The 25,892-nt window shown below is 43.7% G+C and overlaps 1 protein-coding gene across 2 annotated transcripts; it reads right to left on the bottom strand.

Annotated features, from left to right (window-relative positions):
* BST1 (bone marrow stromal cell antigen 1) lies at positions 1-25,892 on the bottom strand. Of its 2 annotated transcripts, XM_032333892.1 has the most exons (9): positions 25,608-25,890; positions 23,331-23,457; positions 21,349-21,484; positions 18,882-18,964; positions 15,731-15,807; positions 14,667-14,759; positions 10,195-10,281; positions 7,870-7,929; positions 1-1,248 (listed from the first exon to the last, which is right to left on the bottom strand). In XM_032333892.1, exons 1-9 carry the CDS (start codon positions 25,766-25,768, stop codon positions 1,149-1,151), a joined length of 924 nt encoding a protein of 307 aa, XP_032189783.1. In that variant the 5' UTR covers positions 25,769-25,890; the 3' UTR covers positions 1-1,148. The 2 variants fall into 2 exon arrangements, with proteins under 2 accessions (XP_032189783.1, XP_032189784.1); XM_032333893.1 differs by lacking the exon at positions 14,667-14,759 and having other exon boundaries at positions 25,608-25,892.

Here is a 25,892-nt window from a genome sequence, read left to right as displayed (position 1 = left end):
TTCTGAGTGTTGGCGAATGTATACATTCAGGTCCCCACCACAATCAAGATACCGACACAGTTTCTCACTCCCCCAAAACTCCCTCACATTGCCCCATTGTAGCTACCACTCCCCCCAGTCCTAATCCATGGCAACCACTGATCTATTCTCCATTCCTATAGCTTTGCCTTTTCCAGAATGTCATGTAAGTTGAATAATATTGGTATGTCACCTATGGGTCTGAATTCTTTCATTAGCAGAGTGCATCTCAGTGTTACTCATGTTGCTGCGTATACCAATAGCTGGTTACTTTCTTTTGCTAAATATACAGAGTTTTGCTGAGTATTGTATAGATGTACCACAGTTAGTTCTTCCATTCACTGGGCAAAGGACATTTGGGTTAGTAAACTTGACTTTTCCCAGCTGAATGATATTCCATCCTACAGATATACCAAGCCATATGAAGACAGTTCCTTATTATTGGACATTGTGAGTTTCTCCCCTACCATTATATTTAACCATTAAATGAACAATTTTTTAAAAAAATTAAATCTATTTGACAGAAAAAGGAGAGAGGCAGAGGGAAAGGAAGAGGGAAAAGCAGACTCCCCATTGAGCAGGACCCTGAGATCATGATTTGAGCCAAAGTCAGACACTTAACTGACCAACCCACCAAGGCACTCCTAAATGAACATCTTTAAACATAAATCTTTGCATGCCAAATATATATGTATATACTTGTATATATATCTTATACTATCTTAAGTATATATCTTAAACTATCAATAAGCATGCAGTGTGCCCCATTGAGGATAAAAGAAAACATAGAAAAATACACAAATTTAGTTCTATTAGAATTTCCTAAAAATATTTTTTATAGAGCATCAGTCTGGATCTCAATGCTTTGCACCATTATGAAGTAAGAAGCTAATAACTTGCTTTAATTCTAATGCAGCAGTTTTAACCTGTTCAATAGGACTAGAAGAATTTCCTGTCTGAAATCCTGAGCATGTGTATCATTGAAAAGCCCTCTCATGACATTGTTTTCCCAGCAGGAAGCTTCATCAGACAATGGAATCACCTGGTATGCACAGAACAAGAAGAAAGAATGTGCAAAGGGCAGGATTCAGGGCTGGGGTAGAGTTAGGGCCACACAGCAGAGTTTCTGGTTACATGTTAACAGCTGAAGCCAGAGCCACTAGGAAGGGAACAATATGACTGGCACCATGTTCTGCCCAGAGAGGTGGGATTTCTCTAGATGCAGCTGCCCTGCAAATCAAAAGGGAAATAAAGAAAATTTCAGTATTGGTGTGTGGCTCCTACTTTCAAAAATATACATACATGCACAGTGCAGAAAAAATGAAATAGGACATAAAGTATAAAGTGAAAAGTAAAAGTGCCTTAGACTCCCCATTTTTTTTTTTAAGATTTTATTTATTTTTTCGGGGCTGGGGGGAGAGAGAGAGAGAACGAGCGAGCATGAGTTGGTGGAGGAGGAGAGGGAGAAGGAGACTCCCGGCTGAGCCGGGAACCCAACTGGGGCTCCATCCTAGGACCTAGGATCATGACCTGAGTCGAAGGCAGACGCTTAACCAACTGAGCCACCTAGGTGCCCCACAGACTGATTCCCCATTCTTGCTTTCCACAGAGAATCAGTGTTGACGGGCTGAGCTGGCTTCCGAGGAGTATGACTTATGCTTACTTGTGCAGACACCTACACAGACCTTCACGTACCCTTTTATCTAACACAAATGGAATCTGCACCTTTTTTCACCTAACTTCAGATTTTGGACATATATCTGTATTACACATTTTAGTTACTTCATTCTTTCTCATGGATGAAGTCTTACTGTATGGACATACCATAAAGGTAGCCAACCTCCTTACTGATGGACATTGTATCACTGGAGTTTAACTAGTGTGGAAAAATCCGTCTTGCCATTAAGACACCAAGAGAGGACCTGGCCAATGGACTCCAACCCAAAGCAAATACAGTCTGACCACTGACTGAATTTTTTAAAATGGAAATTACTGAATTTTTAAAAAATTACTGAATTAAAAAAAAAAGATACATTTTTTAAGAAAATCATGAAACAATCTAATGTTGGCTTGGAAATTTATTCCATGGTTTTAGACTCCATTTGAGTGCTGATCACCCCTTTTTTGCTAATGTTTATTGCAGCATTATTTACAACAGCCAAGATACAGAAGCAACCTAAACGTCCATCCATAGATAAATGGATATGGAGGATGTGGTGTACACACACACACACACACACACACACGCAGAAGAATATTACATAGCCATAAAAGGGATGCGGTTTGTTTTTTTAAATCATTTGCAACAACACAGATGGACTTAGAAGGTATTATCCTAAGTGAAATAAGTCAGACCGAGAAAGACGAATACCATATGATTCACTCATATGCGAAATCTAAAAGAAAAAAACAAATGAATAAAACAAGAAGTAGAATCAGACCTGTAAATACAGAGACAAACTGATGGTTGCCAGATAGGAGGGAGGATGTGAAAAATGGATGCAAGGGGTGAAGATACAGGTTTCCAGTAACAGCCTGAATAAACCACAAGAAAGAAAAAAAAAAGGCACAGCATAGGGAATATGGTCAATGATACTGTAACAGACTTATCTTGTAACAGATGGTAGCTACACTTGTGGTGAGCACAGTGGAAGCCTATATAAGCCTGCTGAATGACATTATACACCAAACTACACCCCCCCCCCAATTTTTTAATAAAAACAAAGCCCATTAAGCAGCTGCCTTTGGCTCAAGCCATGGTCTTCTGGTCCTGGAATGGAGCCCCATGTTGGGCTCCCTGCTCAGCGGGGAGTCTGCTTCTCTTCCTGCTCCTCCCCACCTCCATGTTGTCCCTCTCTTTTAATTAAATAAATAAAATCTTAAAGGAAAGAAGTAAAATAAAATAATCTTAAGCAGTCTACACCTTTGTACTAGGGCTCCTCCTGCTGGACATTTTCTACAATTGCACTTCTGATTCAGTTAACATTGCAGACTTGGATTTACTAAAAATTTTTTTCTTTTGCCCTAAAATAATTAACAAATACAAAGGTATAAGTATGCTTATTCCTTTTAAAAAATATTTTTAAGAGGCGCCTGGGTGTCTCAGTGGGTTAAAACCTCTGCCTTCGTCTCAGGTCATGATCTCAGAGTCCTGGGATGGAGCCCCGCATCGGGCTCTCTGCTCAACAGGGAGCCTGCTTCCTCCTCTCTCTGCCTGCCTCTCTGTCTACTTGTGATATATATATGTTTTAAAAAGATGTATTTATTTATTTTGGAGAGAGAGAGAGCAGGGAGGTGCAGGAGAGGGAAGAAGGAGAGAAGCACACCCCCTACTGAGCACAGAGCCCAGCAAGGGCTCCACCTTACAACACTCAGATCATGACCTGAGCCGAAATCAAGAGTTGGACACTTAACCAAGTGAGCCTGTGTTTTTTCTTTTAGAAAAATAAAATATTACAGAACAAGACACAGTTATACTGAGGGTGTCCATCCCAACTGAAGTTCTCATTTCCTTTCCTAAAAGTAACTGCTGATAGCAATTTGGAGTTCATGTCCTTAGATCTATTTCATCACTGATGTTCATTATCATGCACAAATAGAAACACAGTTTTGTTTTCCTTTGCTTTCCATGACTGGGTTCATGTGCCTTTACATGTCACATTTTAACTTAAACTTTTCTGACTTCGTGAGGTTATGCTTGAGGGCAGCTTTCATGCAAAGATAAAACCACTATTTGCAATTACATTGGCTTAAAAATTTAATTCCAGCTATTAAACTTATAAATTCAAAAACCTTATTTCCCCATAGATTTCTCTATTAATTTTGAATCATATTTTTCTATTTAAGAATCTGCCTGGCTGGCCCAGTTGGTAGAGCATGCAATTCTGGATATCTAGGGCTGTGAGTTCAAGTCTCATATTGGGGCTAAAGCTTATCTCAAAGAGAAAGAATAGGGACCTCTGGTAACTTTTTAAAAAAGTAATCTCTGTACCCAACATGGGGCTTGAACTCCAGAACCTGATATCAATAATCTCATGTTCTACAGACTGAACCAGGTGGGTGCCTCTTCAAATGACTTTAAATGAGCAGAACTTCCTCAAATACTTGATTCTAGAAAATCTAATAAGAGTATTAAGTTTAATTTCAGTTCTCTTAAACTCTCCATTTTTGGCTAAAAACTTAGTAAAATATCTTATAACTTTCAGCTAAAAATCCCAAGTCTGAAATCAGTTATTTAATGGTTACATATATATACTTGGAATCACACAGCTATTTTTATATGCTAAATTCTGTAAAATGTTGCAAATAAATTAAATACCAAAAAATGCAAGTCATTCCTAAACTTACCACAGAACTATTAATAACGTGAGTTGGATTTACACAAACAGCTGATTGTTCCATTCTAAACTTCTGCAGATTAAAAGTCCTTAACTCCATTATTCCTAGCCAAGTTGAACTTGGAATTCCCACTTCCGTGTCCCGGGGTGTGTTGGAGGAGGAGAGATAACTCACTTTAGACAGAGAATTTGGGCCAAGATGAGAGATTTGATGTTTCTCCTTGACCCTGACTGACAAAGTGAGTCCTTATTTCAAAAACATAATTACATCTGTTTTCTCATATCTTCACCAATCCAGAAGATTATCAATTGTACTGAATTTTTGGCCCAAACTAGAGCCTATAAGCCTTCAAGTTTGTTTTCTACATGTTTTTTCACTTGAATTGTTAATAAGAGTTTTTCCAATTGCTGTATGATTATCCTACCACTGTTGCCCCTGCCTAGTTTTATGGAGATACAATCTACATATAATATCTACATTATATTCCACCCAGTAAATGTAATCCCTTGATACAACCATTCACTTCTCATTGGATATTTAGGTCCAGCTCCCAATGCTTACACCTTGGATTCAGTATTATAAAGAATGCTTTGGTGAACATCTTTGAGCATACAGGTTGTGGCCACATTCTTTAGAAGAGGGTACTGGAAGTACCCTAAGGTCTGACTTAAGCCCAAAATTGTGAATATCTTTATAATTCCTGATATATATTGTCAAATTGTTCTCCCAAAGCAATTTACAAACTTACAATGGCATCAAGCATTGAGTAAGACCTTTAAAATATTTTTTCACTGTTTTTGGCTAAGCCTAGTCCAAGAGGTTGAAGCGAAAATTGTACCTTATTAAATTTGTATCTCACTGTTACTAGAAAGATGAAATTATTCTCCATATTTGCCACTTGGGGATCTCTCCTGCAAATCATCCATCAATATTCTTAGCTAAATTGTTTAAAGAAGGTATCATCGGTAAAATTCCTTCCAGGGCAATGAAAGTGGAAGAAAACCTGGCAAAGAGTGAAAGGCAGTTTTCTTCTTCACATTCAGTGGAATGGGGAAAGAAGTGTCATACATCAATCTTTTCAACAATTGCTGGAAGAATGCCCAAAGAGCAAATCAGGTACTTTAAATCCCTTCCTCTCTGCTGTGGTGTGAACCATAGTGACATTCTGAGGTGAAGTGTTTTTGTGGGGGAAACAAGAACTTGACATGCAAACTTGGGTTCTGTTTCTGGCTCTAGCCAGTCCCGAGTAACTTTAAGAGATCGTTAACCCCTTCAGCATCCCTGATGGGGACTGACTTGCCCTCCTTTCAGGAATGTGGTTGGAAAGAAACAAGATGATGCGCTCATGTCCAAAGTCCCCACCTAGAAAGTTCTGAGGACCAGTAAGGAGAGCCACCTCATTCACCTTACACCTCCTGTAGTAGAGGAGGTAAACTGAGGCACAGGAGGCCAGGGTGGAACCACCTGCCTGTTTCAGGAATGGTCATGTACAGTGCCATGGTTTCACAAAAAGAAATTTTGGAGGCCCTGGGTAGCTCAGTCATGACCTTTGGCTCAGGTCATGATCCCAAGGTCCTGGGATCAAGCCCCACACTGGGCTCCCTGCTCAGCCGGAAGCCTGCTTCTCCCTTTCCCACTCCCCCTGCTTGTGTTCCCTCTCTCACTGTGCCTCTCTCTAGCAAATAAATAAATAAAATCATTTTTTAAAATTCTTAAAAAATAAAAGAAATTTTGCATGATCTGTATCTATATAAAGTTGACAGTTGGCTTAAGACAGCAAGGAGTAAAAACACAGACAGACATAAGTTATGCTGTAACACTACGGATATCTGCCTCTCCGGGCCTTTTGAAGTCCTCAGTTCACTGGACTGCTTATCCTATTAAGTCCGCCCAGCAATCTTATTCTGCCCTTTCTCCACCTAAGTGAGCCATTGGTTTCTGTTTCTTGCAATCAAAATCTGCACACACCAGACACATCTTCAACTCTTGTAGGACATTTGTCATTCCTTTCAACTGCCTGGCCAAATTAAGACATTTTTTGTCTCAAATCCATGCCTCCTCAGAGTAGAAACCAATCATTTGTCATTCACTCATTCATTTATTCATTCCTTCATTCTAAGCACCTACCCACTTGTAAGCTACCTGCTAATCTCCTGGGACACATGCATCACTGAACAGGTGAAAGTCCCTGTCCTTCTGGGACTTATGTTCTAACATGTGGGAGACAAGCAGTAAAGAATAAACTTAATGAGCAAATAAGCTGGAAGATGAAAAACAGTATATAAAGAAAAATAGGGGGCACCTGGGTGGCTTGGTGGGTTAAGCCTCTCTCTGCCTTTGGCTCAGGTCATGATCCCAGGATCCTGGGATGGAGCCCCGCATCTCATCAGGCTCTCTGCTCAGCAGGGAGCCTGCTTCCCACGACTCTCTGCCTACTTGTGATCTCTCTCTCTCTGTCAAATAAATACATTTAATTTAATTTAAAAATCTTAAAAAGAAAAAAAAAGAAAAACAGAACAGCATGAGGGGTTTCACAGAGCAGTCGGTGGTGTAGGCTGTAATTTCAAATACTGAGGTCAACATAACTTCACAGAGGTCAAATGGGAGCTAATACAGTAGCTGAGAGAGTTAACCACACGGACAGCTAGGGGAAGGACTGCCAGAAGAATGAACAGTGCAGGCAAAGGCCCAGGGGCAGGAATGTGCCTGGCATGTTCAGGAAGCTACTGAAGCTGAGGCGCAGAAAGGGGAAAGGAGCAGAACAGAAGACAGAGAGAAAAACGGGCCAGAGCAGGCTGTTTGGCTCTGGCTCTGAGGGATGTGGGAGCCACTGCAGAGCCACAGAGTCATGAGCAGACAAGCCACATGACTAAGAGGTTGAAGAACTACAGTCCAAGAGTATGTTTGGAACTTTCCCTAATGAACAGTTAAAATAAAAGGCTAACTCTAGCAGCTGGGTTGCAAAGAAGTCATGACGGATGGGACAGAGTGGAAGCAAGGAGATTCATTCCGGTCTACTCAGTAATCCAGGTGGACAACGACCAGGCTGATGGTTCCAGTAGGTGACTGCATATTCTTTCTTTCTCTCTCTGTGTCTGTCTCTGTCTAATGGACTAGTTATAAAAATTAACAAAATATTCTATGTATCGCACACAGCACAGTGCCCGGCATGAGGCCCTGATTAATACTCTTGCCCTTATAGATGAAGAATGGATCCTACGGCCATCAGGGAGCACCCACCATGTGCCAGCCGCTGCAGCACGGCAGGATCTCCTCTGCCCACGTGGACGGATGTCACCTTGCCTGGGCATATATTCTCCAAACCCACACCTACCTAGCAGCTCAGAGAGATGGAGAAGAGCAAGAACACAAACCTTACTCGGCAGCCAGGTCATTTTAGGGATGGGTGTTAAATTATATGATGTTAAATTATATTGTAGTTCATCAATGTGTCAATGGTTAAGTCCTGGTTATCTTGGAGAAGCAAGGTGGTTGGGTCAGACATCTACTTACGAATTCAAGAAACAATCAGGATGGGTGCTGTGGTCCACACACTTTAAGAGCTTCACTGGTCTATGGTATGAAAAGAAAGAATATTTAAGGGATTATTTAAGTGATTTTCACTCATCAAACATTTATGGTGTGCAGGCAAAGCACTGGGGACACAAAGTCTCTGACCTTAAAGAACACACATACTTTTTTTTTTTTTTTAAGATTGTATTTATTTGAGGGCGCCTGGGTGGCTCAGTGGGTTAAGCCACTGCCTTCGGCTCAGGTCATGATCTCAGAGTCCTGGGATCGAGTCCCGCATCGGGCTCTCTGCTCAGCGGAGAGCCTGCTTCCCTCTCTCTCTCTCTCTGGCTGCCTCTCCGTCTACTTGTGATTTCTCTCTGTCAAATTAATAAATAAAATCTTTAAAAAAAAAAAAAGATTGTATTTATTTGAGAGAGAGAGCAGAAGCAGGGGGAGCAGCAGGCAGAGGGAGAAGCAGGCTCTCCTTCGAGCAAGAAGATGGATGCAGGGCTCCATCCCAGTATGACCCCAGCTGAAGACAGTCATTTAACCAACTGAGCCATCCAGGTGCCCCCACACAAACTGTTTCTTTTAAACAATACTAGCTAGAATTTACTGAGCACTTATTTTGTACAAAGAAATCTGATTATGGATTTTACACAGACCATGTCACTGAATCCTCTCAACAACCAGAGGGAGCAGGTATTACCATCTCCAGTTTATAGCTGAGAAAGCTAATCAAAGTAATTTGCCCAAGTACACACAGTAGCAGTGGCGGAGCTGAACTTGAACCTTGTAGGCACACGCCAGAGCCCAAGCATGGAACCACTTCCGTAAGCATGGACAGTTTCGCTTGGAAAATCCTCTCGATGAGGTCTTTGGCCAGAAAGTTGGACTTGAGGGACACAGGTGATGGCTAGTGCCCAGGTCCAGCAAAAAAGCTGCATGGTTAGAGGGAGAAGTTGCAGCGTCCCGAGAAGGCAGGGAAGCAGAAGTGAGAGAGGGGATAGGGGTTCCTGGGTGGCTCAGTCGGTTATGCATCTGCCTTCGGTTCAGGTCATGATCCCAGAGTCCTAGGACAGAGTCCCACATCGGGCTCCTTGCTCAGCTGCTCCCTCCCCCTGCTCATGTGCATGCTCGCTCTCTCTCTCTCTCTCTCTGACAAATAAATAAATAAATAAATAATCTTTTTTTTTTTTTTTTTTTTTTTTAAATAGAGGAGCTGGATAGCCGTGGCACATGGGGCACTAAGGAGGCAAGCCAACAGGGGTTCTCTCTTGGCCAGGTGGCTGGAATAAAAACAGGAAATGCATTGTTCGATTTACAGAACTTGTCTACTCTCCAGTAAAGTCTATACTATGCAAGTATTTGTTCTTAGAATAGTTTGTTGCTGCTGTTTTCTGTCCCCCTGCCCCCCCCCAAAGTCATTGAGTTTTATAGAGTCTGGCTCAATGCAGAGCTCACAGTAACCAACCAGGAGGCAAAAGAGGCTCAGAAAAGAGAAGACCAGGCCAAAATCAACTCCTGACGGCCACAGGACAGAGGACCGTGTCCCCTGAATTTTGTGGGGCAAGTGGCTGTTAGTTACATCTGGGTTGGAGTTTGGTGCATTAATCTTGGTCCCTCTCCCATGGTAAGTCTTTCATGTATCTCCTCTGTGCTCCCAGGAGCAAGACAAAATCCCAGCTGAACTCCAGAAGTGGGAATAAGGACAGCTGAGCCAGACTTGTAAGGGAAGAGCCCCAAAGAGAGCACAGGTGGGGACAACCCCACAGCACGTGAAAGCAGTCTGAGTCTCCGAGACAGCCTTGAGCAGGGAAGGACACTTTGGGCTCTGGCTTGGGTCACCACACTTGGCCTGATGACTTACAAAGACAGCCTCCTCCAGGGAGTTCCTGAGCCAAAGCAAACTGGTCCTAAATGTGGAATTTTTAGGCACAATTTTCTCCATCTTTGAGCTGTGTTAGCAAAGAACTGCCTCTTAAGACAAGTTTATGAAAATCTGGTGCTTTCTTGTGATGAGCACTGGGTATTATATTGACATGTGGAATCTCTATATTGTTGACTTCAAACTAATTTTTCACTGTATGTTAACTAACTAGCATTTGAATAAAGACTTTAAAAAAATAAAGTTACATCTGGTGCTTTAAAAAAGGAAGGATTCTATAGTAGAAAGAAAAGAGCATCCTTCAAAGCAACCTCACACCCAGTGACAGCCCAGAAGGCACAGAGCTGATCCCAGCAGAACACATTCAACAACCCTGTGCCCTCCAAATTCACTGCTTCACCTTTGAAATTGCACACTGATTACGATATACCACCTACAAGTGATCATTTATACAGCTGTACTGAAAACCCATTTTCTTCAGTCTCTCTTCCAGGATTTTCACAGTGCCTTCTCCACAGGATTCCCTAAAATATAAGAACATATAAATAAAATTAAAGCCGGGGAAAGGAAGCTGTTTCAGGGTGAATTAAAATTTTCTATGACCAGATTCTTCCCGGGTTATTCTCTTCTCTAAGGGAATACAGAGAAGCACCTCCAAAACTGCCGCTTCCGGGAAACCCGCGGCACCCCCAGAAGGCGGTGCACTGGGGACCAAAGCATGCGGGTCCAGCAGTCCAACGCATTGGGAGAGCCCGCACTGGCGCATGCGCATTGTGCCCCAGAGCACATCACCACCCCAGCCGTCAACACTCCTCAGTGACACGCCCCAGGCCAGCACAGTGCTGCCCACTTGTTCACCAAACAGTGTGTGTTAGGTTAGGCTTTCATGAAAACAAGAACATACAAATCAAAAATTATCAAAAGAATGCAAACAAACACAAAGAAAAAGAAATCATCCCAGTCGCTTATGATTAGGACTAAAGGCTGCTAACATTTGGTGTATATCCTTCTAAAAGTCTGAAATACATTAATTCCCGGAGACTTTTAAAATATAATAGGGGGTACCTGGGTGGCTCAATGCCTTCCGCTCAGGTTGTGATCCCAGGGTCCTGGGATTGAGTCCCCGCATTGGGCTCTCTGCTCGGCAGGGAGCCTGCTTCTTCCTCTCTCTCTGTGCCTACCTCTCTGCTACTTGAGATCTCTGTCTATCAGATAAATAAATAAAATTTAAAAATATATATACAATAGGCTTCTGGTGTCCAGTGCATTTCGTATTCTGCTTTGGCCTTCGTCTGTGTGTGTATGGATGGATAAGTGTGCCACACACAGACCTCTCTGCTGTTATTTTTAAATTCCTGCATGGTCTCTCTTACATAATCAGAACATGATTCATAAAACCAGTTCTCCTTGTTGACGATCAAGGTTAATTCCTATATTTTGATGACTAAAACTAACTTTGTTGAAGCTTCATTCTCAAGCACATCCTAATTCTTTGCTTCCTTAGCATGAATTCCTGGAAGTACTTTTTCTGGTACTAAGGTTTTGAATTCGATTTAAGGCTTCTTGGTGGTCTTAAAGCAAAAAAATGTAACCAAGTAAATCTGAAAATCTAATTGGCTTTATGCAACGATTCAGTGTTTCAGGCATAGAGCAGCATCCTTCTAGTAAACAGGCAGGTGCTCTGAGAAGTCCTTGAACATGGAAGGCTTTGTATCCTCAGGAGCGTGAGACAGGGAAGTTACTAGCGAAAGAAAAGAAAGGATTATTCCAGGCCAGGTCATCTTCTCTTTGCTGGGAAGGGAGAGGGGCAGATTTAGTGTCATTACTGTTGAATCCCCCAATAATGGGTCCATGGTCAAAGGAGCAAGACTGATCCAAAGTGAAGGTCAAGCAAAGCTTTATTTCGCGCCAAGCATCAAGAACCAAACCGACCGTCAAACAGATGGGTCTGGGCCGCCCCTTACAGGCAGGGCGACCCCTCCCTGCCTCACAGACTAACTTTGATAGAGCAAAGGTTGGGCCTGGCCACACACAGGTGGCCAATGAGATTGTAACACACAGAGAAGGCTGCACAGTCATGCTAGGTCACACACGGGTGACCAATTGAACTACAATTCACCCCATAGTAGCTATTTGAACTAGCCTATGACCTTGGTCAGAATTGGCAGGGCCCACACTGCTTGGTAGCTAGGGAGACAGTAGGCGCGCTGTACTGATTGGATGTCTCCACCTGACCCGACTCATCCCTGCATTTGGGCTGTTATTTCCACCTGACCTGACCCACCCTTGTGTTTGGGCTTTGTTACCTGGGACTGGTTTCCCCAACTTGCTTTTAAGTAAGTTCCCCTGGGTGGGGCAGGGTCAGTTTAAGTTTTACGGCATAAATAACAAAATGGCTGTTCAACCGAGGTGGGGCCGCTCTGGCTAAAAAGGCCTTTACAATTACTACTGGTCAGGAAATTTCAAACTGACCTTTGAAAGGTCACATTTCTGGGAGAGGCTGAAACTTGGTTTGCTACTGTGGGGAGAAATGACTGTATTTGGGACCCACTGTTACTTTGTTGTTGTTGTTAAGGAAGTATAGTTGATACACAAGGTTACATTAATTGGGCCTATTGTTTCTTTTCCAGCCATAGGCAGTGCCAAACAGCACCCTCTGCTGGGCACACCAACACCATGTGAGTGTTCATTTCCCCACACACTCATCCACCGGGAGTCTTGCTCTCCTGTGGCCATAATTCAGCAGGGGCAAACAGCACGGATGCAATAGCGCCAGCTATGAGAAGCAGGCATGGCATTCATATCTCCAGCAAGGCCTGCCTCAGTTTACCCAGAATGAAAAGGGAAACAGCCTCCCCACTGTTAACACTAATGGAGATGGAGTATACAGAGTGGAAATGAGTGACTGGAAGAAGTTTTCACAAAAGAAGTGGAATTCTAGGTATTACAGGAATGATGAGGACAAGGGGTTGAGTGACCTCAAGTTTTAGAATCTAGCTAAAAAATGGGATGAAGTTCTCCTGGATGAAGTTCTTCTCCTGGATGAAGTTCTTCTCCTGAGCTAATTCTCAGCTCATTACTGAGAATTTTTTAGGAAGCAATAATGTGGTGGTTTCAGGACACCTTGATATAGAGGTCAGTGGGTTATTTTACTATATACATATTTTAAAATAACAGCAGTTAAAACAAAGCCAACCACTATCGGGTATCAGCCAGGATGTGGGAAACAAAGGCAGAAGAAACTTGATTGCATTTCCTTACCGCCCACTGACAGATCCTCGAAACGGGCAGAATGACTTTCCTCTAAGAGGCTCAAATGTCTCCAAGTTAATACTTTGCTAAGGACAAAAGGAAATCCTAGCCCAAACCTCCCCCTACACCCCGCCACTCCCCAGACAAGTGTGACTTTCTGCCAGGAAACTCCCAACTATCTTAATGTTAATGTCTTGCTTAAAAACCACCTTAACTTGACAAAGGCAGGCCTCAGGTATCTGGTAGGTTCTCTTTAGCATATGAAAATTCTTTTGAAACCTCCCTGACCTCACCCTCCCAACTTGTAGGTATAGAATGGGTCACTCCGCTTGACCCAGATGCTGCTCTTTTCGCCCACCAGTCCTGTCCCCACGCTTTAATAAAATCACAGTTTTGCACCGAAGATGTCTCAAGAATTCTTTCTTGGCCGTCGGCTTTGAACCTTAATATCGCCTTTCCTACATCAAGCCATATTGTTTTTAGCTCTTTGTCTATACGTTTTGTTTTTCCCTAAAATCTGAGCAGTGCAGGACCCTCATTTCCTTAGCTCATGACCCATAACTCCAACTCTGCAGCACAAACATACAACCACGAGCTCTGGGCCCTTTTATCATCTCGCCTGTAGCAGAAATGTTGGTCCAAGATAATGCTGAATTGCAATTTCCTTATCTCACTAAAGATAGGTTCAAAGGGCAAGCTGTCTCTCATAGACACATTAAAACAACAAGCAAGCATAATTTCTAGACAAAGATGAACTTCCCATAGAAATAAAAATACTATACACTGTTTTTTATGCAACGTAAGTATAATTTGTCTTCCAGGAAAAGAAATGCAGATTGTGGTAATACTACATAGTAAGTAATTTGCAAATTTAATCTCTTGTTTAAGAAACAGGAAAAAAAAAATCGCTCATGATGCAGTGAGTCTTAGAGGGTTCAGGGAGCCTAAAATGGGGAAGTTGCTAAGATTCTCCCCATACATACTCACTGGGGTTGGCAATACTTTTCATCGATGCTCTGAAGAGCAAGGCCCCAGCAGGCCTCAGAGGCTTGACATGGCTGCACTTGGACCAGGCTGGGCGTCCTTGGCTTGTCTCTGAAATCATCTGGGTTTACATTTCTTACCCTCCGTTTTTTCCAGCAATTCTCCTCGCTGATGAGAAGAACGAGGTCAGGCTTGCATTTATCCAGGGATTTTCCAGAAAATATGGATCTTAACAGTTTCCTTGCTCAGTTATCTGAGACCCAGTTGTGGAAATGATTGTTCTCTGAGAATAAACGCTTCATTACAGAGTCCTTGGGTCAATTCTGAGAACTCCTGGTGGGGGCTTTCTAACAACCAGGAGAAGAAACTGGCTTTGACTCATACAAACGCATCAGGAACTCTCCTACCCAGTGCTTCCCAGGAAGCTCAGAAAGGAACACCCTTTTCCTGGCTGAGAACAGTAACTGAATAAAGGAGGTAGATCCTCTCTGGGCTCAGGACTGGTTAGTGGCATTTCCAAAAAGTCAAGACTTTGTCTTTCTTTACCCATGACATCAGAAACAGAAAACGCTGTAATTTCCCCAAAAATGAAAGTGTAAAATGGGCTCGAGTATAGCATATTCAAGAGAAGCATGTTTGCACAATTACCATCATTGGTAACACGCTGACTTACACTTTTGGTTTTCCGATTTCATGCATAACCCAGATCTCAATTCGTGTGATTTTATCCTTCTGCAAGTAGGGAATTTCAAAATCTGCAAAAAACCTGAGAAACAGGAAAGACAATCTTTTTGGTAAGATTTTATTTATTTATTTGGGGTGGCGGGGAGAGCACAGAGGGAGAAGCAGATTCTCCACTGAGCAGAGAGCCCAATGCGGGACTCCATCCCAGGATCCTGAGATCATGACCTGAGCCCAAGGCAGGTGCTTAACCGACTGAGCCAACCAGGTACCCCAAGAAAGACAATTTTTAAAAAAGATTTTTATTTATTTAGAGAGAAAGAGAGCAAGCGAGTGAGAACACGGGCATGTGAGCAGGGGGAGAGGCAAAGAAAGAGGGGGAGAAAGAATCCCAAGCAGATTCTACGCTGAGTGTGGAGGTCACCTGAGATGGTGACCTGAGCCAAAATCAAGAGTTGGAAGCTTAACTGATTGAGCCACCCAGGCACCCCAACATTTGTTTTTTCTTTTTTTTTTTTTTTAAGATTTTATTTATTTATTTGATATAGAGAGAGAGATCACAAGTAAGCAGAGAGGCAGGCAGAGGGGGAGAGGGAAAGCAGGCCCCTGCTGAGCAGAGAACCCAATGAGGGGCTTGATCCCAGGACTCTGAGATCATGACCCAAGTGGAAGGCAAAGGCTTAATCCACTGAGCCATCCAGGCACCCCCACCCCAACATTTCTTAAAGTCCTAAAGCAAGAGGATATCTTTCCCATTTTAATTTTAGTTATTTGCACATTACTTTTGTTGGAAAGCCTCCAGAGTGTTCTATGGGAGTATTTTTGGACTTTATTTTTAGGTTATTTATTTCATTCATGCATTCATCAGCTATTAATGGCAGAGATGTATAGATGTGGCTCTGACCTCCAGTTCATTCAACTGTCTTTGCTTTACCTGAATTTACAGAAGCAAGCATTATGCTGATGATTAAGATGATTTTCTCAAGCTTCCACTAGAAAAGACTAAACACACATCCTGGCGTTCTTTGCTGTATTTGTTTATGTTGGTGTTCTTACCCTTTAACAGGATAGGCTCCTGATGGCTCTGAACCATTCAGCATGACAGAGATCACTCCAGAACTCTCCCTTGCATACTGTAAGAAGAAACAAGCATTTTGATTAAATTAACATGTTACTTTTTTTCAGCAATGAAATGAGAAATTTTAAAAAATTGACCTTCCTCATGTGAGCAAGGATGTACTAAATTTGACATCTCATACAGCTGGTAGGGATGAAACTGGCATCTCTTGGAAAGCAAATTGCTTTGAAATGTCAAAAACTCATAGACTCTGTAATACCATGGCAGAATCTACTCTTGGAAAACCATGTGAAATAATCAGTTTCCAGGACTGTATCAGCTGGAATAGACTAAGGTATGCTGCCAAACAACCTCAAAATCACAGTGGCTTTAAACAACAAAGACTTGGGGCTCCTGAGTGGCCCAGTCAGTTAAGCATCTGCCTTTGGCTCAGGTTGTGATCCCAGGGTCCTGGAATCGAGCCCCGCCTTGGGCTCCCTGGTCAGCAGGAAGACTGCTTCTCCCTCTCCCACTCCCCCAGCTTGTGTGCCCTCTCTCTGTCTCTCTCTGTCAAAAAAATAAAATAAAATAAAATCTCAAACAAAGTAAAAGCGACAAAGATTTATTTCATGCTCACACTACATCTTTATCACAAGTCCACTGGGGTTTTGTTCCATATGTCCTCAAGCTGATGAAGAGTCCGTATCTACAAAGTCATTGATTGTCAGAGAAGGTAGAAGTTGACAGTGGCAAATCACTGACCAGTTTTGAGACACTTCTACCCAGAAATCACAGTCACTCCCTCTCACATCTCATTGGCAAGTCATAAGAAGTCACAGGCAAGTAACATCAACAGGCAGGGGAAAGCAAACCATGTTTGCAGGAGATGAGGCAGACATATTTCGCAAGCAGTTCTAAGGACCATCACAAGCACTGTGCACAAAGGCGTATACTGCAGCCTTGTTTGCAAGCCATCTAAAATAGTGAAGAAAAAAGAAATAGCAAGTAAGTAACTCATCGTACTTAAGTGTCTGAAATATTAGCCAGCCATTAATAAAACTGCTAAAGATTTGCAAACATAGAGGAAATATGGATTTATAAAGCAAAATGCAATATTAGGAAGAAGCAGCATGAGCTCTACTGTGCTAAAAATAAATAAGAAAAAGTCTGGGAATATTAGTCAACCCCCCAAGTTTCCCAAGGAAGAGATGGGTCCAGAAAAAGTTTAGAAATCTTCACTTCAAAATACTACCAGAACATTTAATATCCCTCATAAGAGGTTTATATTGGAGTGAGGTGGGGGGCTGGGAAGGCAAGTGGCACTGAGATAAGCCCTGGCTGGACCTAGTGATGCCCAATACCAGCGGCAGCAAACCAACAACACACTTCGTGTCATGCATGTCGCAGGGTGCTTCCAAGCAGTCAGTGCTAATGGTCATGGTCAAATCCACAAATGCCAAGGTCTGATGACCATGCTTCTGAAGGGATTGCCTTCAGGTAGTAGTAGGCATATATGTGATTAATTTTCTTATCTGTATTTTCTATTATTTGTCACTTTTTTATCCTGAGCAGCTATCACATTGGTAAGAAAAAAATGTAATAAAAAATGCATGCAGATATAATGAAGTTGTATGATATAGTGGTTGAAAAATTTGTTCCCTGGCTCCTCCACTTATTAGCTCTAGAATAAGTCTATGTAATAAGTTGAACAGGAAGAAAATACAAAAATAAGTCTGCCTAAGTTTCTTGATCTCTTTGTGCCTCATTTTTCCTATCTGTAAAACAGGGGTCATAAGGGTCCCTGATCTCACAGGATTGTTGTAAAGATTAAATCATTTAAAATAATAATTATTGGGATACCTCAGTAGCTCAGTAAGTTAACCCTCCAACTTGGCTTCAGCTCAGGTCATGATCTCAAGGTCATGGGATCAAGCTCTGTGCCAGGCTCCGGTGCTCAGTACAGAGTCTGCTTGAAATTCTCTCCCTCTGGCCCTCCCCCCACTTGTATGCATGCTCTCTCTCTCTAAAATAAACAAATGTTTAAAATCTTTAAAAAAGTAAATAAAAATAAAACAAAATAGTAATTATTAACATGTATTGAATACTTCTCTGCTACAGTTCAAACCCTTTCCTCATCACTGAACTACCTCTCCTTGTGCACAGATGATCCAGCACAGTCTAAGGGCTCATACGATGTGAGCATGATTCTTAGTTCCTTTACGAGAATGCTGACACTGCCCCTAAGTTGCTGCTAAATGATGCCCCCATAACCTCCATGAGGGGCTCTGGCAGCCCAGCACTCAGGGAGTGGAGTCTCCACCGGAAATGGAGCCTATGGGTAGTGAGCATAAATGGGGTGCTCCCACTGGAGCAGCAGGGGAGCTCAGGAATGAACAGTGACTTTTGCCTGGAGCTGGCCCTCTACCTGGCTCCACCGCAGCACGGAGGAGGATTTAACCAAAGTCATCTCACTCTGATCAACAAGGGACCCTGTGGGTACCCGAAGATCCAGCATGGGACAAAAAGGGACATGGCCAGCCCTGACAGGGAGTTGGTGGTGGTGGATGGCAGGACCCTGAAGTCCACTGGCCTCCCAGTCAACAGAACTAACATTTACTAGATTGTCATCATCTCTGGTGACAGTATTCCCTGACGAATAGACCTTCGGTAAGGGGCCATTTCTGTGTCTCCAGTTATCTTCTCCTCGCCTGTCACCCACCACCTCCTAACACGTCCTCTATCATGAATAGCAGCCTTGGGGACATTTCTGACCCCCATATCTGGATCTCAGGTGTCCCAGCGTCTCACATGAAACAGGTGCCACCCCTGATTGCTTTACATAGCAATCAAAATCATATTGCTTCCAAAACTAAAAGCGGCCACATCACAATAGTAATAATAGTGACTATTTAATATCCTCATCTATACGAACGCTCACTGAATATGTTGACTGCACTAAGTATTTAGGCTCCTTAAGTCCTCACTCCTTTATGGAGTAGAAGGCGTGAATCGGAATGTGGTGAATGTGAACAGCAAGACAGCCTCAGAGACGTTAAATCACGGCCCAATGGTTCTGTCTCTGAACCCCTCCGTTCCGTGTTCACATGTCCCACATGCGCTCAGCCTCCCAGTCAACCTTCCCAAGCTCACCTGCATAGAGGCTCTTTTCCAGAAAGAATCCACAGCGTTGTTCTCACAATCTTCTGATGTAGGGCAGGACTGGTAATCGAGCCCTAAGGGGAAAACAGACAGACAGTGTTTCATTTCAAACATTGCATCAGAGAAGAATTAATTTAAAACATTTGCTGACTCCACGAAATCTCTATTTAGCCGGTGTTCACAAGTTTGATGTTCACAGTTCTGCCTACCCGACCCACAAAGAACCCAAGCTGTGTTGAGAAGACAGGTGTCATTTTGCTTCACACAAATGTGAGGAAGGCAAAGACCCAAGCAGTTGGCTAATGAGTGAGGCTGCCGACCACCCAGCATCATCATGTCAGCTCGGCTATTTCTTTACTGAGGTTCCAGTGAAGTGATTAAAAAACAAAATAAAACAAAACCTTTGCTCTGCTGGGTGAAGTGCCTTCTATAGATAGCCCTGGTCTTGGAAGTAAACACAGCAAAAATACACCAAGAAAGTGATAGTCTTTAGCCAGAAAACAGAAATGTTATGACATTTAAACGTACAAAGTATTAAAATGTATTACATTAAAAAAATTCTAACGATGGGGCACCTGGGTGGGCTCCGTGGGTTAAGCATCTGCCTTCGGCTCAGGTCATGATCTCAGGGTCCTGAGATGGAGCCCCGCACTGGGCTCTCTGCTCAGAGGGGAGCCTGCTTCTCCCTCCCCCTCTGCCACTCCCCCTGCTTGCGCCCTCTCTCAAATACATCAATCGAATCTTTCCTTCCTGGAGGACAGGGATGGGGTTAAACCTCACAGGCTCTAATCTGGTTTCCTTGGTCTTTCCGGTGACCAGCCCCCATGTGAAGCCAAACAGGGGCCCCCAACCACTACTCATGTCACTATCACACACAAGACAATCTTATTACTCCCAGGGTTTTAGGAGCCGTGTGCCAGGCACTGGGGACAACCACCGAATATCTGTGATTATACCATACTCTCCCTTCCTTCACATTCTTTTTCTCCCACTCCACCTATCTCTCCTGCAAGATAATCGGACTTCCTGGTCACTGTGTATCGGATGAATGGCCACATCCATTGACCTAAACCCTGCAATTTTCTTTCTCCCTCCCAGTGAAAGCCCCATGCCATCTGGCCCTCCTTTATTCTTCTACCCTCACAGCCTATTACTTACTGCTGTTCCTTAAATATACTAGACGTTACTTCTTTGCACTGGCTGTTCCCTCTCTCAGGAAATGCTCTTCCTCAACTCCTTCAGATCTTTGCTCAAATAGCTTCACAGCAAGGCTTTCTCTGGACATGAATGTGAACCTGCAACACTGTCCTCCTCCCTCTTCCTCCCCCTTTCTACTTTCTACTCTCTTTCCTGTTTCGTTTCTCTCTGTCGCCCATGTAATCTTATGGCACACTACTTGACTTGCCTGTGTCTTGTCTTACCTCCCCATCTATAATGTAAGGATGGGGTATTATTTTCCTGTTTTATTCTCTGTTGTGTTTACAGTGCATAGAGGCAGAGAACAGGTACTCTATGACTCATAGTTGGATAAAGGAATGAATGGAGAATACACAGAAATGAACTTAGGCTAACTTTTAAAGTGATTCCAGCCCCTAGGCAGGAAGAATCACCAATTTTCATGAAGGGAACACCTCCTTCCACCTCCTTTCCTGTTCACCCTTCAAGAATCATTGAGAATCAACAGCTGGTGGGAAGTTTCCCAGACTGGTCTAGGTGGGTGTCTCCAATACTGCTTAGGATCTGGCCTTTCCTGCATCAGAGCACAGCACGAAAGAAATGACCCTCACAAAGCTATAAGCCCACTGAGGATGGGGACTGCTCTATCTCCAGGTCTCAGAAGGATCTGGATGCATTAGGAGAGTTTTTCCTCACCACCAGGCCAGCCCTTGTGACTTTCCCTGTGATTTTAATCTTAAAACATCTCTGGTACCTGGAGTGGCATTTAAGTGCACAAGCTTCACAATCCATCAGAAGAGGATTAACTGCTGGCCCAACTCCTTCAAGTGACTTAATCATCTCAAACTTCAGTTTCCCCTTCTGGAAAATGAGAATCCTGAGGCCAGGTTGGGCAGGGCAGGGCAGGGCAGGAAGCATGTGCCCTGGAATCAGACAGTCTGACCCTGCTGCTTTCTAGCGATTCACTCCTCAGCAACTTTCTTAATCTTGCTGTGCCTCAGTTTCCTTATTTATCACAACAGGGATTAGGAGAGGACTTATCTGCTGCTGGGGCTGCTGCAGAGATTAAATTAGTTAGTAAATGTCAATATATGCTTACAGAGTAGCCGGCAAAAGTAAGTGTGTTATTATTAATTATTATTATGACCACCTACATCAGATGATTTAGGGGGAATCAAATGAGACAAATGCATAGGAAAGCATTTAGAACAAATGGCAAATGCACAGTATCAACTTAACCAGAAGCTCTTACTCTCCTTGTGATTTGTCCAGGAAGTCTTACCGGAGGCATTTTCCTGTCGACACCAGCTCAGAAAATCTCCAATCCTCCCGTATAGAACACTGCACAAAGGCAAAAAGCGAAGGCCATTCTCTGAGTAACTAGTGACCAGGAGGTGGTTGTTTTCCCAGAACAGGGACTAAGGAAAAACAAACACAAAATTAACATGAAAAATCAAAGCAGATTTTTTTCAGCCAGGCAGTCCATTTCTTTCTTTTTTTTAAGAAAGATTTTATTTATTTGTCAGAGAGAGAGTACAATCAGGTAGAGTGGCAGGCAGAGGCAGAGAGAGAAGTAGGTTCCCTGCCAAGCAAGGAGCCTGATGCGGGACTGGATCCTAGAACCCTGGGATCATGACCTGAGTGGAAGGCAGAGGCTTAACCAACTGAGCCACCCAGGAATCCCCAGGCATCCCCAGGCAGTTCATTTCTTATTCAACTCTTGACTTCTCTGACAACAAGCAAACTTTTTCTTTGTCTTTGTTTGCCCGTTCAGAGAGAGCTATGATCTCTCCTCCATCATTCCAAGGGTATCCTGCACACATTAAAAAAAGTACTTTCCCTGTAGTATATATATATGTATCTTTAACCTCTGGATTTAAAAAGATCTTGTCGGTCTGTCTGATCTTGGGCAAGGCATGTCAGAGCCCTCTGCCTCAGTTTCCACCTCTGGAAAATGGAGAGCATGAGCCCTTTCTCTTCTTCCACAGCTGTGTTCAGGAGGTTATGTCACACAGAGAGTGTAAAGTGCCTCAGAAATATGTTACTTTTATATTGTATTTTATGATCTCCACTATAATGCTCAGTGTTTTCAGATAACACTAACAGAAATAACAATAGCCCTTTCATGATCTCATCAGACCCTCAGCAGTCCAACTGGACTATCCCTAGACTGGAAACTTCCCAGAGGGCAGGGGTTGTTTTGTTCCCCACTGCAGGAGTCCTCCAGCCTTAGCACAAGGTCCAACACATGGAAGGAGCTCAATAACTATTTACTGAGTTCATCAACTAGCACTAAAATCTATGAAAGAGAACATTTAAGGTTCCTCTTTTTACTGGCAGGGAGGCAGCAAGGTTCAAAATGCAACATATTCTTTTTTTTTTTTTTTAAAGATTTTATTTATTTGACAGACAGAGAGCACAAGTAGGCAGAGAGGCAGGCAGAGAGAGAGGGAGAAGCAGGCTCCCCAGTGAGCAGAGAGCCAGATGTGGGGCTCGATCCCAAAACCGTGAGATCATGACCTAAGCTAAAGGCAGAGGCTCCACCCACTGAGCCACCCAGGTGCCCCTCAAAATGCAACATATTCTTAAAAATTATTCTTTTTCAATCTATTGTCTCTGAACCTTCCATCTCCATTTGCAAATTAAAAAAAAACAATGTTAAGATTTTTTCATTGGTAAACATCAATGTTACCTGATTTTACAATGAAAATGAAAATTATGTCATTGAGAAACAAAGCTATCTGACTTTTTTTAAACTCAAGGTATTGTTCTAAGTGAGCATTTTATGTAGATTTTCTCATTTACTTTCATTTTATTAGAACTCAGAATACAGACATGGTTTTCTTAAAGAAACTGCTACTGAACAGCTAGAACTTTACGGTCCCTTAAAATAAAGAGGGATTGGTCTTCAGGGAAAATACTGAGGGTAAGGGTCCTCTGAGCCACTTGGAAGTTCAGACCTTTGGGGCCAGTTGGGACACAAGTTATTCAAAATTGGCTAGGGGCAGAGCCCCAGGGGAAAGGTGTGGCAAGATCCTTCTGTAGTGATTCCCCACAGAAACTGTTGCCTTAGGAAAGTTCCTTCCGCCCAGACAGGAAAGAGACCCAGGATTGCCACTGAAGACAAAGATGCCTTCCCACCAGAAAATTCAGGGGAGTTTGCTACTTGACTTTTTAAATTAGTTAAATTTAAAAGAGGGGCCTGCAGGGTCACAGACCCCTGGCACCGTCTATCTCTATAGGGACGGAGAGGAATGTTTTTACCTTGTCTCTGGGAATGGAATGTCTGGAGAGGTCAATAAAACGATCGTAGTCTGAGGGAAGGACGGAACAGGGATCCTTAACCAGCACCACTTTGAAGGCTTCCCAGATAGCTGTGCAGTTCCTGCCCCTGTGCAGCACAACACATTTAAAAAAGAAAAAAAGAAAAAAAAAAAAACACATTATGAGGTGTCATGAAGTACTGCCATTTCTAAATACTCCAACAGTTTTCTGAGCAGTTTTGCCATTTATTAACTCTCAGAACTGGGCAGAATAAAGACTGCTAACTGTCCTGTCTTGTGCATTAACGCCCAGTCAGAAGAGAAGAAAAACCTAGGTGATAGATCTGGGAATCCAATGGTGGAAATGGCTCTCAGACACTGTGGCACATATTTTTCAGCGCTAAGGAACAGAGTCTTGGCAGGATCTCCCGGAGATGAACACAAAAGGCACTTTGCTGGAGGATGACAATCCCAACAAACCATTCAGGCTCCCGACACCAGAGGCCTCTCCATTGAGACTTAAGGTGTTGCAGAAAAATCATCAGACCTGCGAGAGACCAAGTGACCCTGGGAGAAGTAGGAGAACTCGTATTTATTTTATGCCCGAGTACCCAGCTGCGCTCATGTTCCAAGTTCTGGGCCCCAGGCAGTGGGTTATAGGGCTTTTATAGGGGTCTGCAGGCAGTCAGGGTCAAGGGCTATGCTGACTGCTGGTAGGTGGGTTTAAACTGGGGGCATAGGAGCTGCTTTGGGTGGGAACAGTAGTTGCAGGGAGCCTGGGGCAGGAAGCCGGTTTACAGGAGCAGAAGCAGCTGGTTATCTCCTGATCCCAGTAGGGCTTCTGGTTTTCTTTAACTTCTTGTCAGTAACTTTCCATCTTCTGGGACCCCCCTGGCCTGGGCCTACTCTGGGTAATTTTCCTCTTCAAAGGTCCACTGGGGCGGGGGGCACATTGGTCAGGCCAGTGACCAGTGAGTTAGTTAGGGATAAGGTTACCAGGGACCACAGTGAGAAGTTAAAAGGAATACACTGTTTTGTTCCTCCAGCATGTTCATTTGTCAGGTTCGCAAATCCTGTAAACTGCCCCATTTCTGGGAAACCCCCAAGTCACTTAAGAATGCGGCAGATGTTCTTGGGAAATTACGGAGCTCCGCCTTCGTATGCAAACCCCTTCAATGCCTTGCTCAAAAGATTACAAAGGTTTTACTAAGTTCTTCTGACCAGCTTCCTCTTTGTAGGGAGTTAACTCACCCAGATGTTGCTGGCTGGCAGCCTAAAATAGCCCCGAAGTTTATGTTAGAGGAGATAGTGCTTTGAGAAGTACCTCCCCTCTCTTCCTTACTTGCGGTAAGTAACAGAAACTGTCCGCTCAAGCCAGAAGATTTGGGCTGATCTACTGGCGGACACACCTCCCGCCCTCACCCTTTGCTTTCAGTAACACTAAAGCAGACAGGACGCCCTCTGGTGACAGCCACACTCTTCAAGTCCATCCTAGCTTTCCAAAAACATTTCCCAAGGCATTTTTAACTGTTTCTTGTGTGGGGACTGGGTAATATGGCTGTTCCTTATATTATTCTCTGCTCTTTTTATTTGTCTGAAATGAAACAACAACAACAAAACTTGCACAAGAAAAAAAATTATGAAAACCGAAAAAGTAGGTCCAAAGAAGGAACAAAAGTTAGAAGAACGGGGGTGCCTGGGTGGCTCAGTGGGTTAAAGCCTCTGCTCAGGTCATGATCCCAGCGCCCGCATCGGGCTCTCTGCTCAGCGGGGAGCCTGCTTCCTCCTCTCTCTCGGCCTGCCTCTCTGCCTACTTGTGATCCCTGTCAAATGAATGCATAGAATCAAAAAAAAAGTTAGAAGAAAGAAATAAGAAGCACTGTGCTGGCAAGAGTGACTCAAACTCATGAAGTCCTGTAGGTTTCAGAGAATCTGAAGCTCTAATTCCCCAAGTCTCTGTATTCACCAATTTCCAGGTCCGCCATCCCGGGTCTGACCAAGCTGGCTAAGCATGCGCGCGCGCGCGCGCACACACACACACACACACACACACACACACACACACACACACACATTCTCATTCTCTCTCTTTCTCTCCTTATCCTTAGACGTACCACGCTCTGCTCTTGGCTACCCGGACCTTTAGAATCCCACCTCCCTCGCCCCACCCCGCGCATACCTCTCGGGTGGAGAGACCCCTACCCTTTAGACTCCATCTGCCCCTCCGAACAGCCTCCTCCTCCTCTCTACACTTTCCCGCTTCCGGGGTCCTGCTCACCGCGGGTCGGGATTCACCAGGGCGTCATACTCCGCGCACCGGCCCAGGATAATGCTCTGGAGGTGCCGTGTGGTTCCCTCCCCGCGCCAGCGGGCGCCCGCAGCGCCCGCGACCACCAGCAGCTGCAGCAGCAGCGAAGGCGTGAGCCCCCTGGCTGTCATCGCCGCGACTCGGTTCCTCCAGCTCTGTCCCTACTGACTCACTTTCCATCCTTCGCCACCGTCCCTCCTCCCTCCTGCCTCGTAGCGCAGTGAGGCCCTCCCAACACCGCTCCCTGGCTTTCCG

The sequence above is a fragment of the Mustela erminea genome, chromosome 2 (assembly GCF_009829155.1).
Source record: "Mustela erminea isolate mMusErm1 chromosome 2, mMusErm1.Pri, whole genome shotgun sequence".
NCBI classification, from domain to species: Eukaryota; Metazoa; Chordata; class Mammalia; order Carnivora; family Mustelidae; genus Mustela; species Mustela erminea.
The sequence above is the reverse complement of the archived record's forward strand: the minus strand, read 5'-3'. Positions and strand labels throughout refer to the sequence as shown.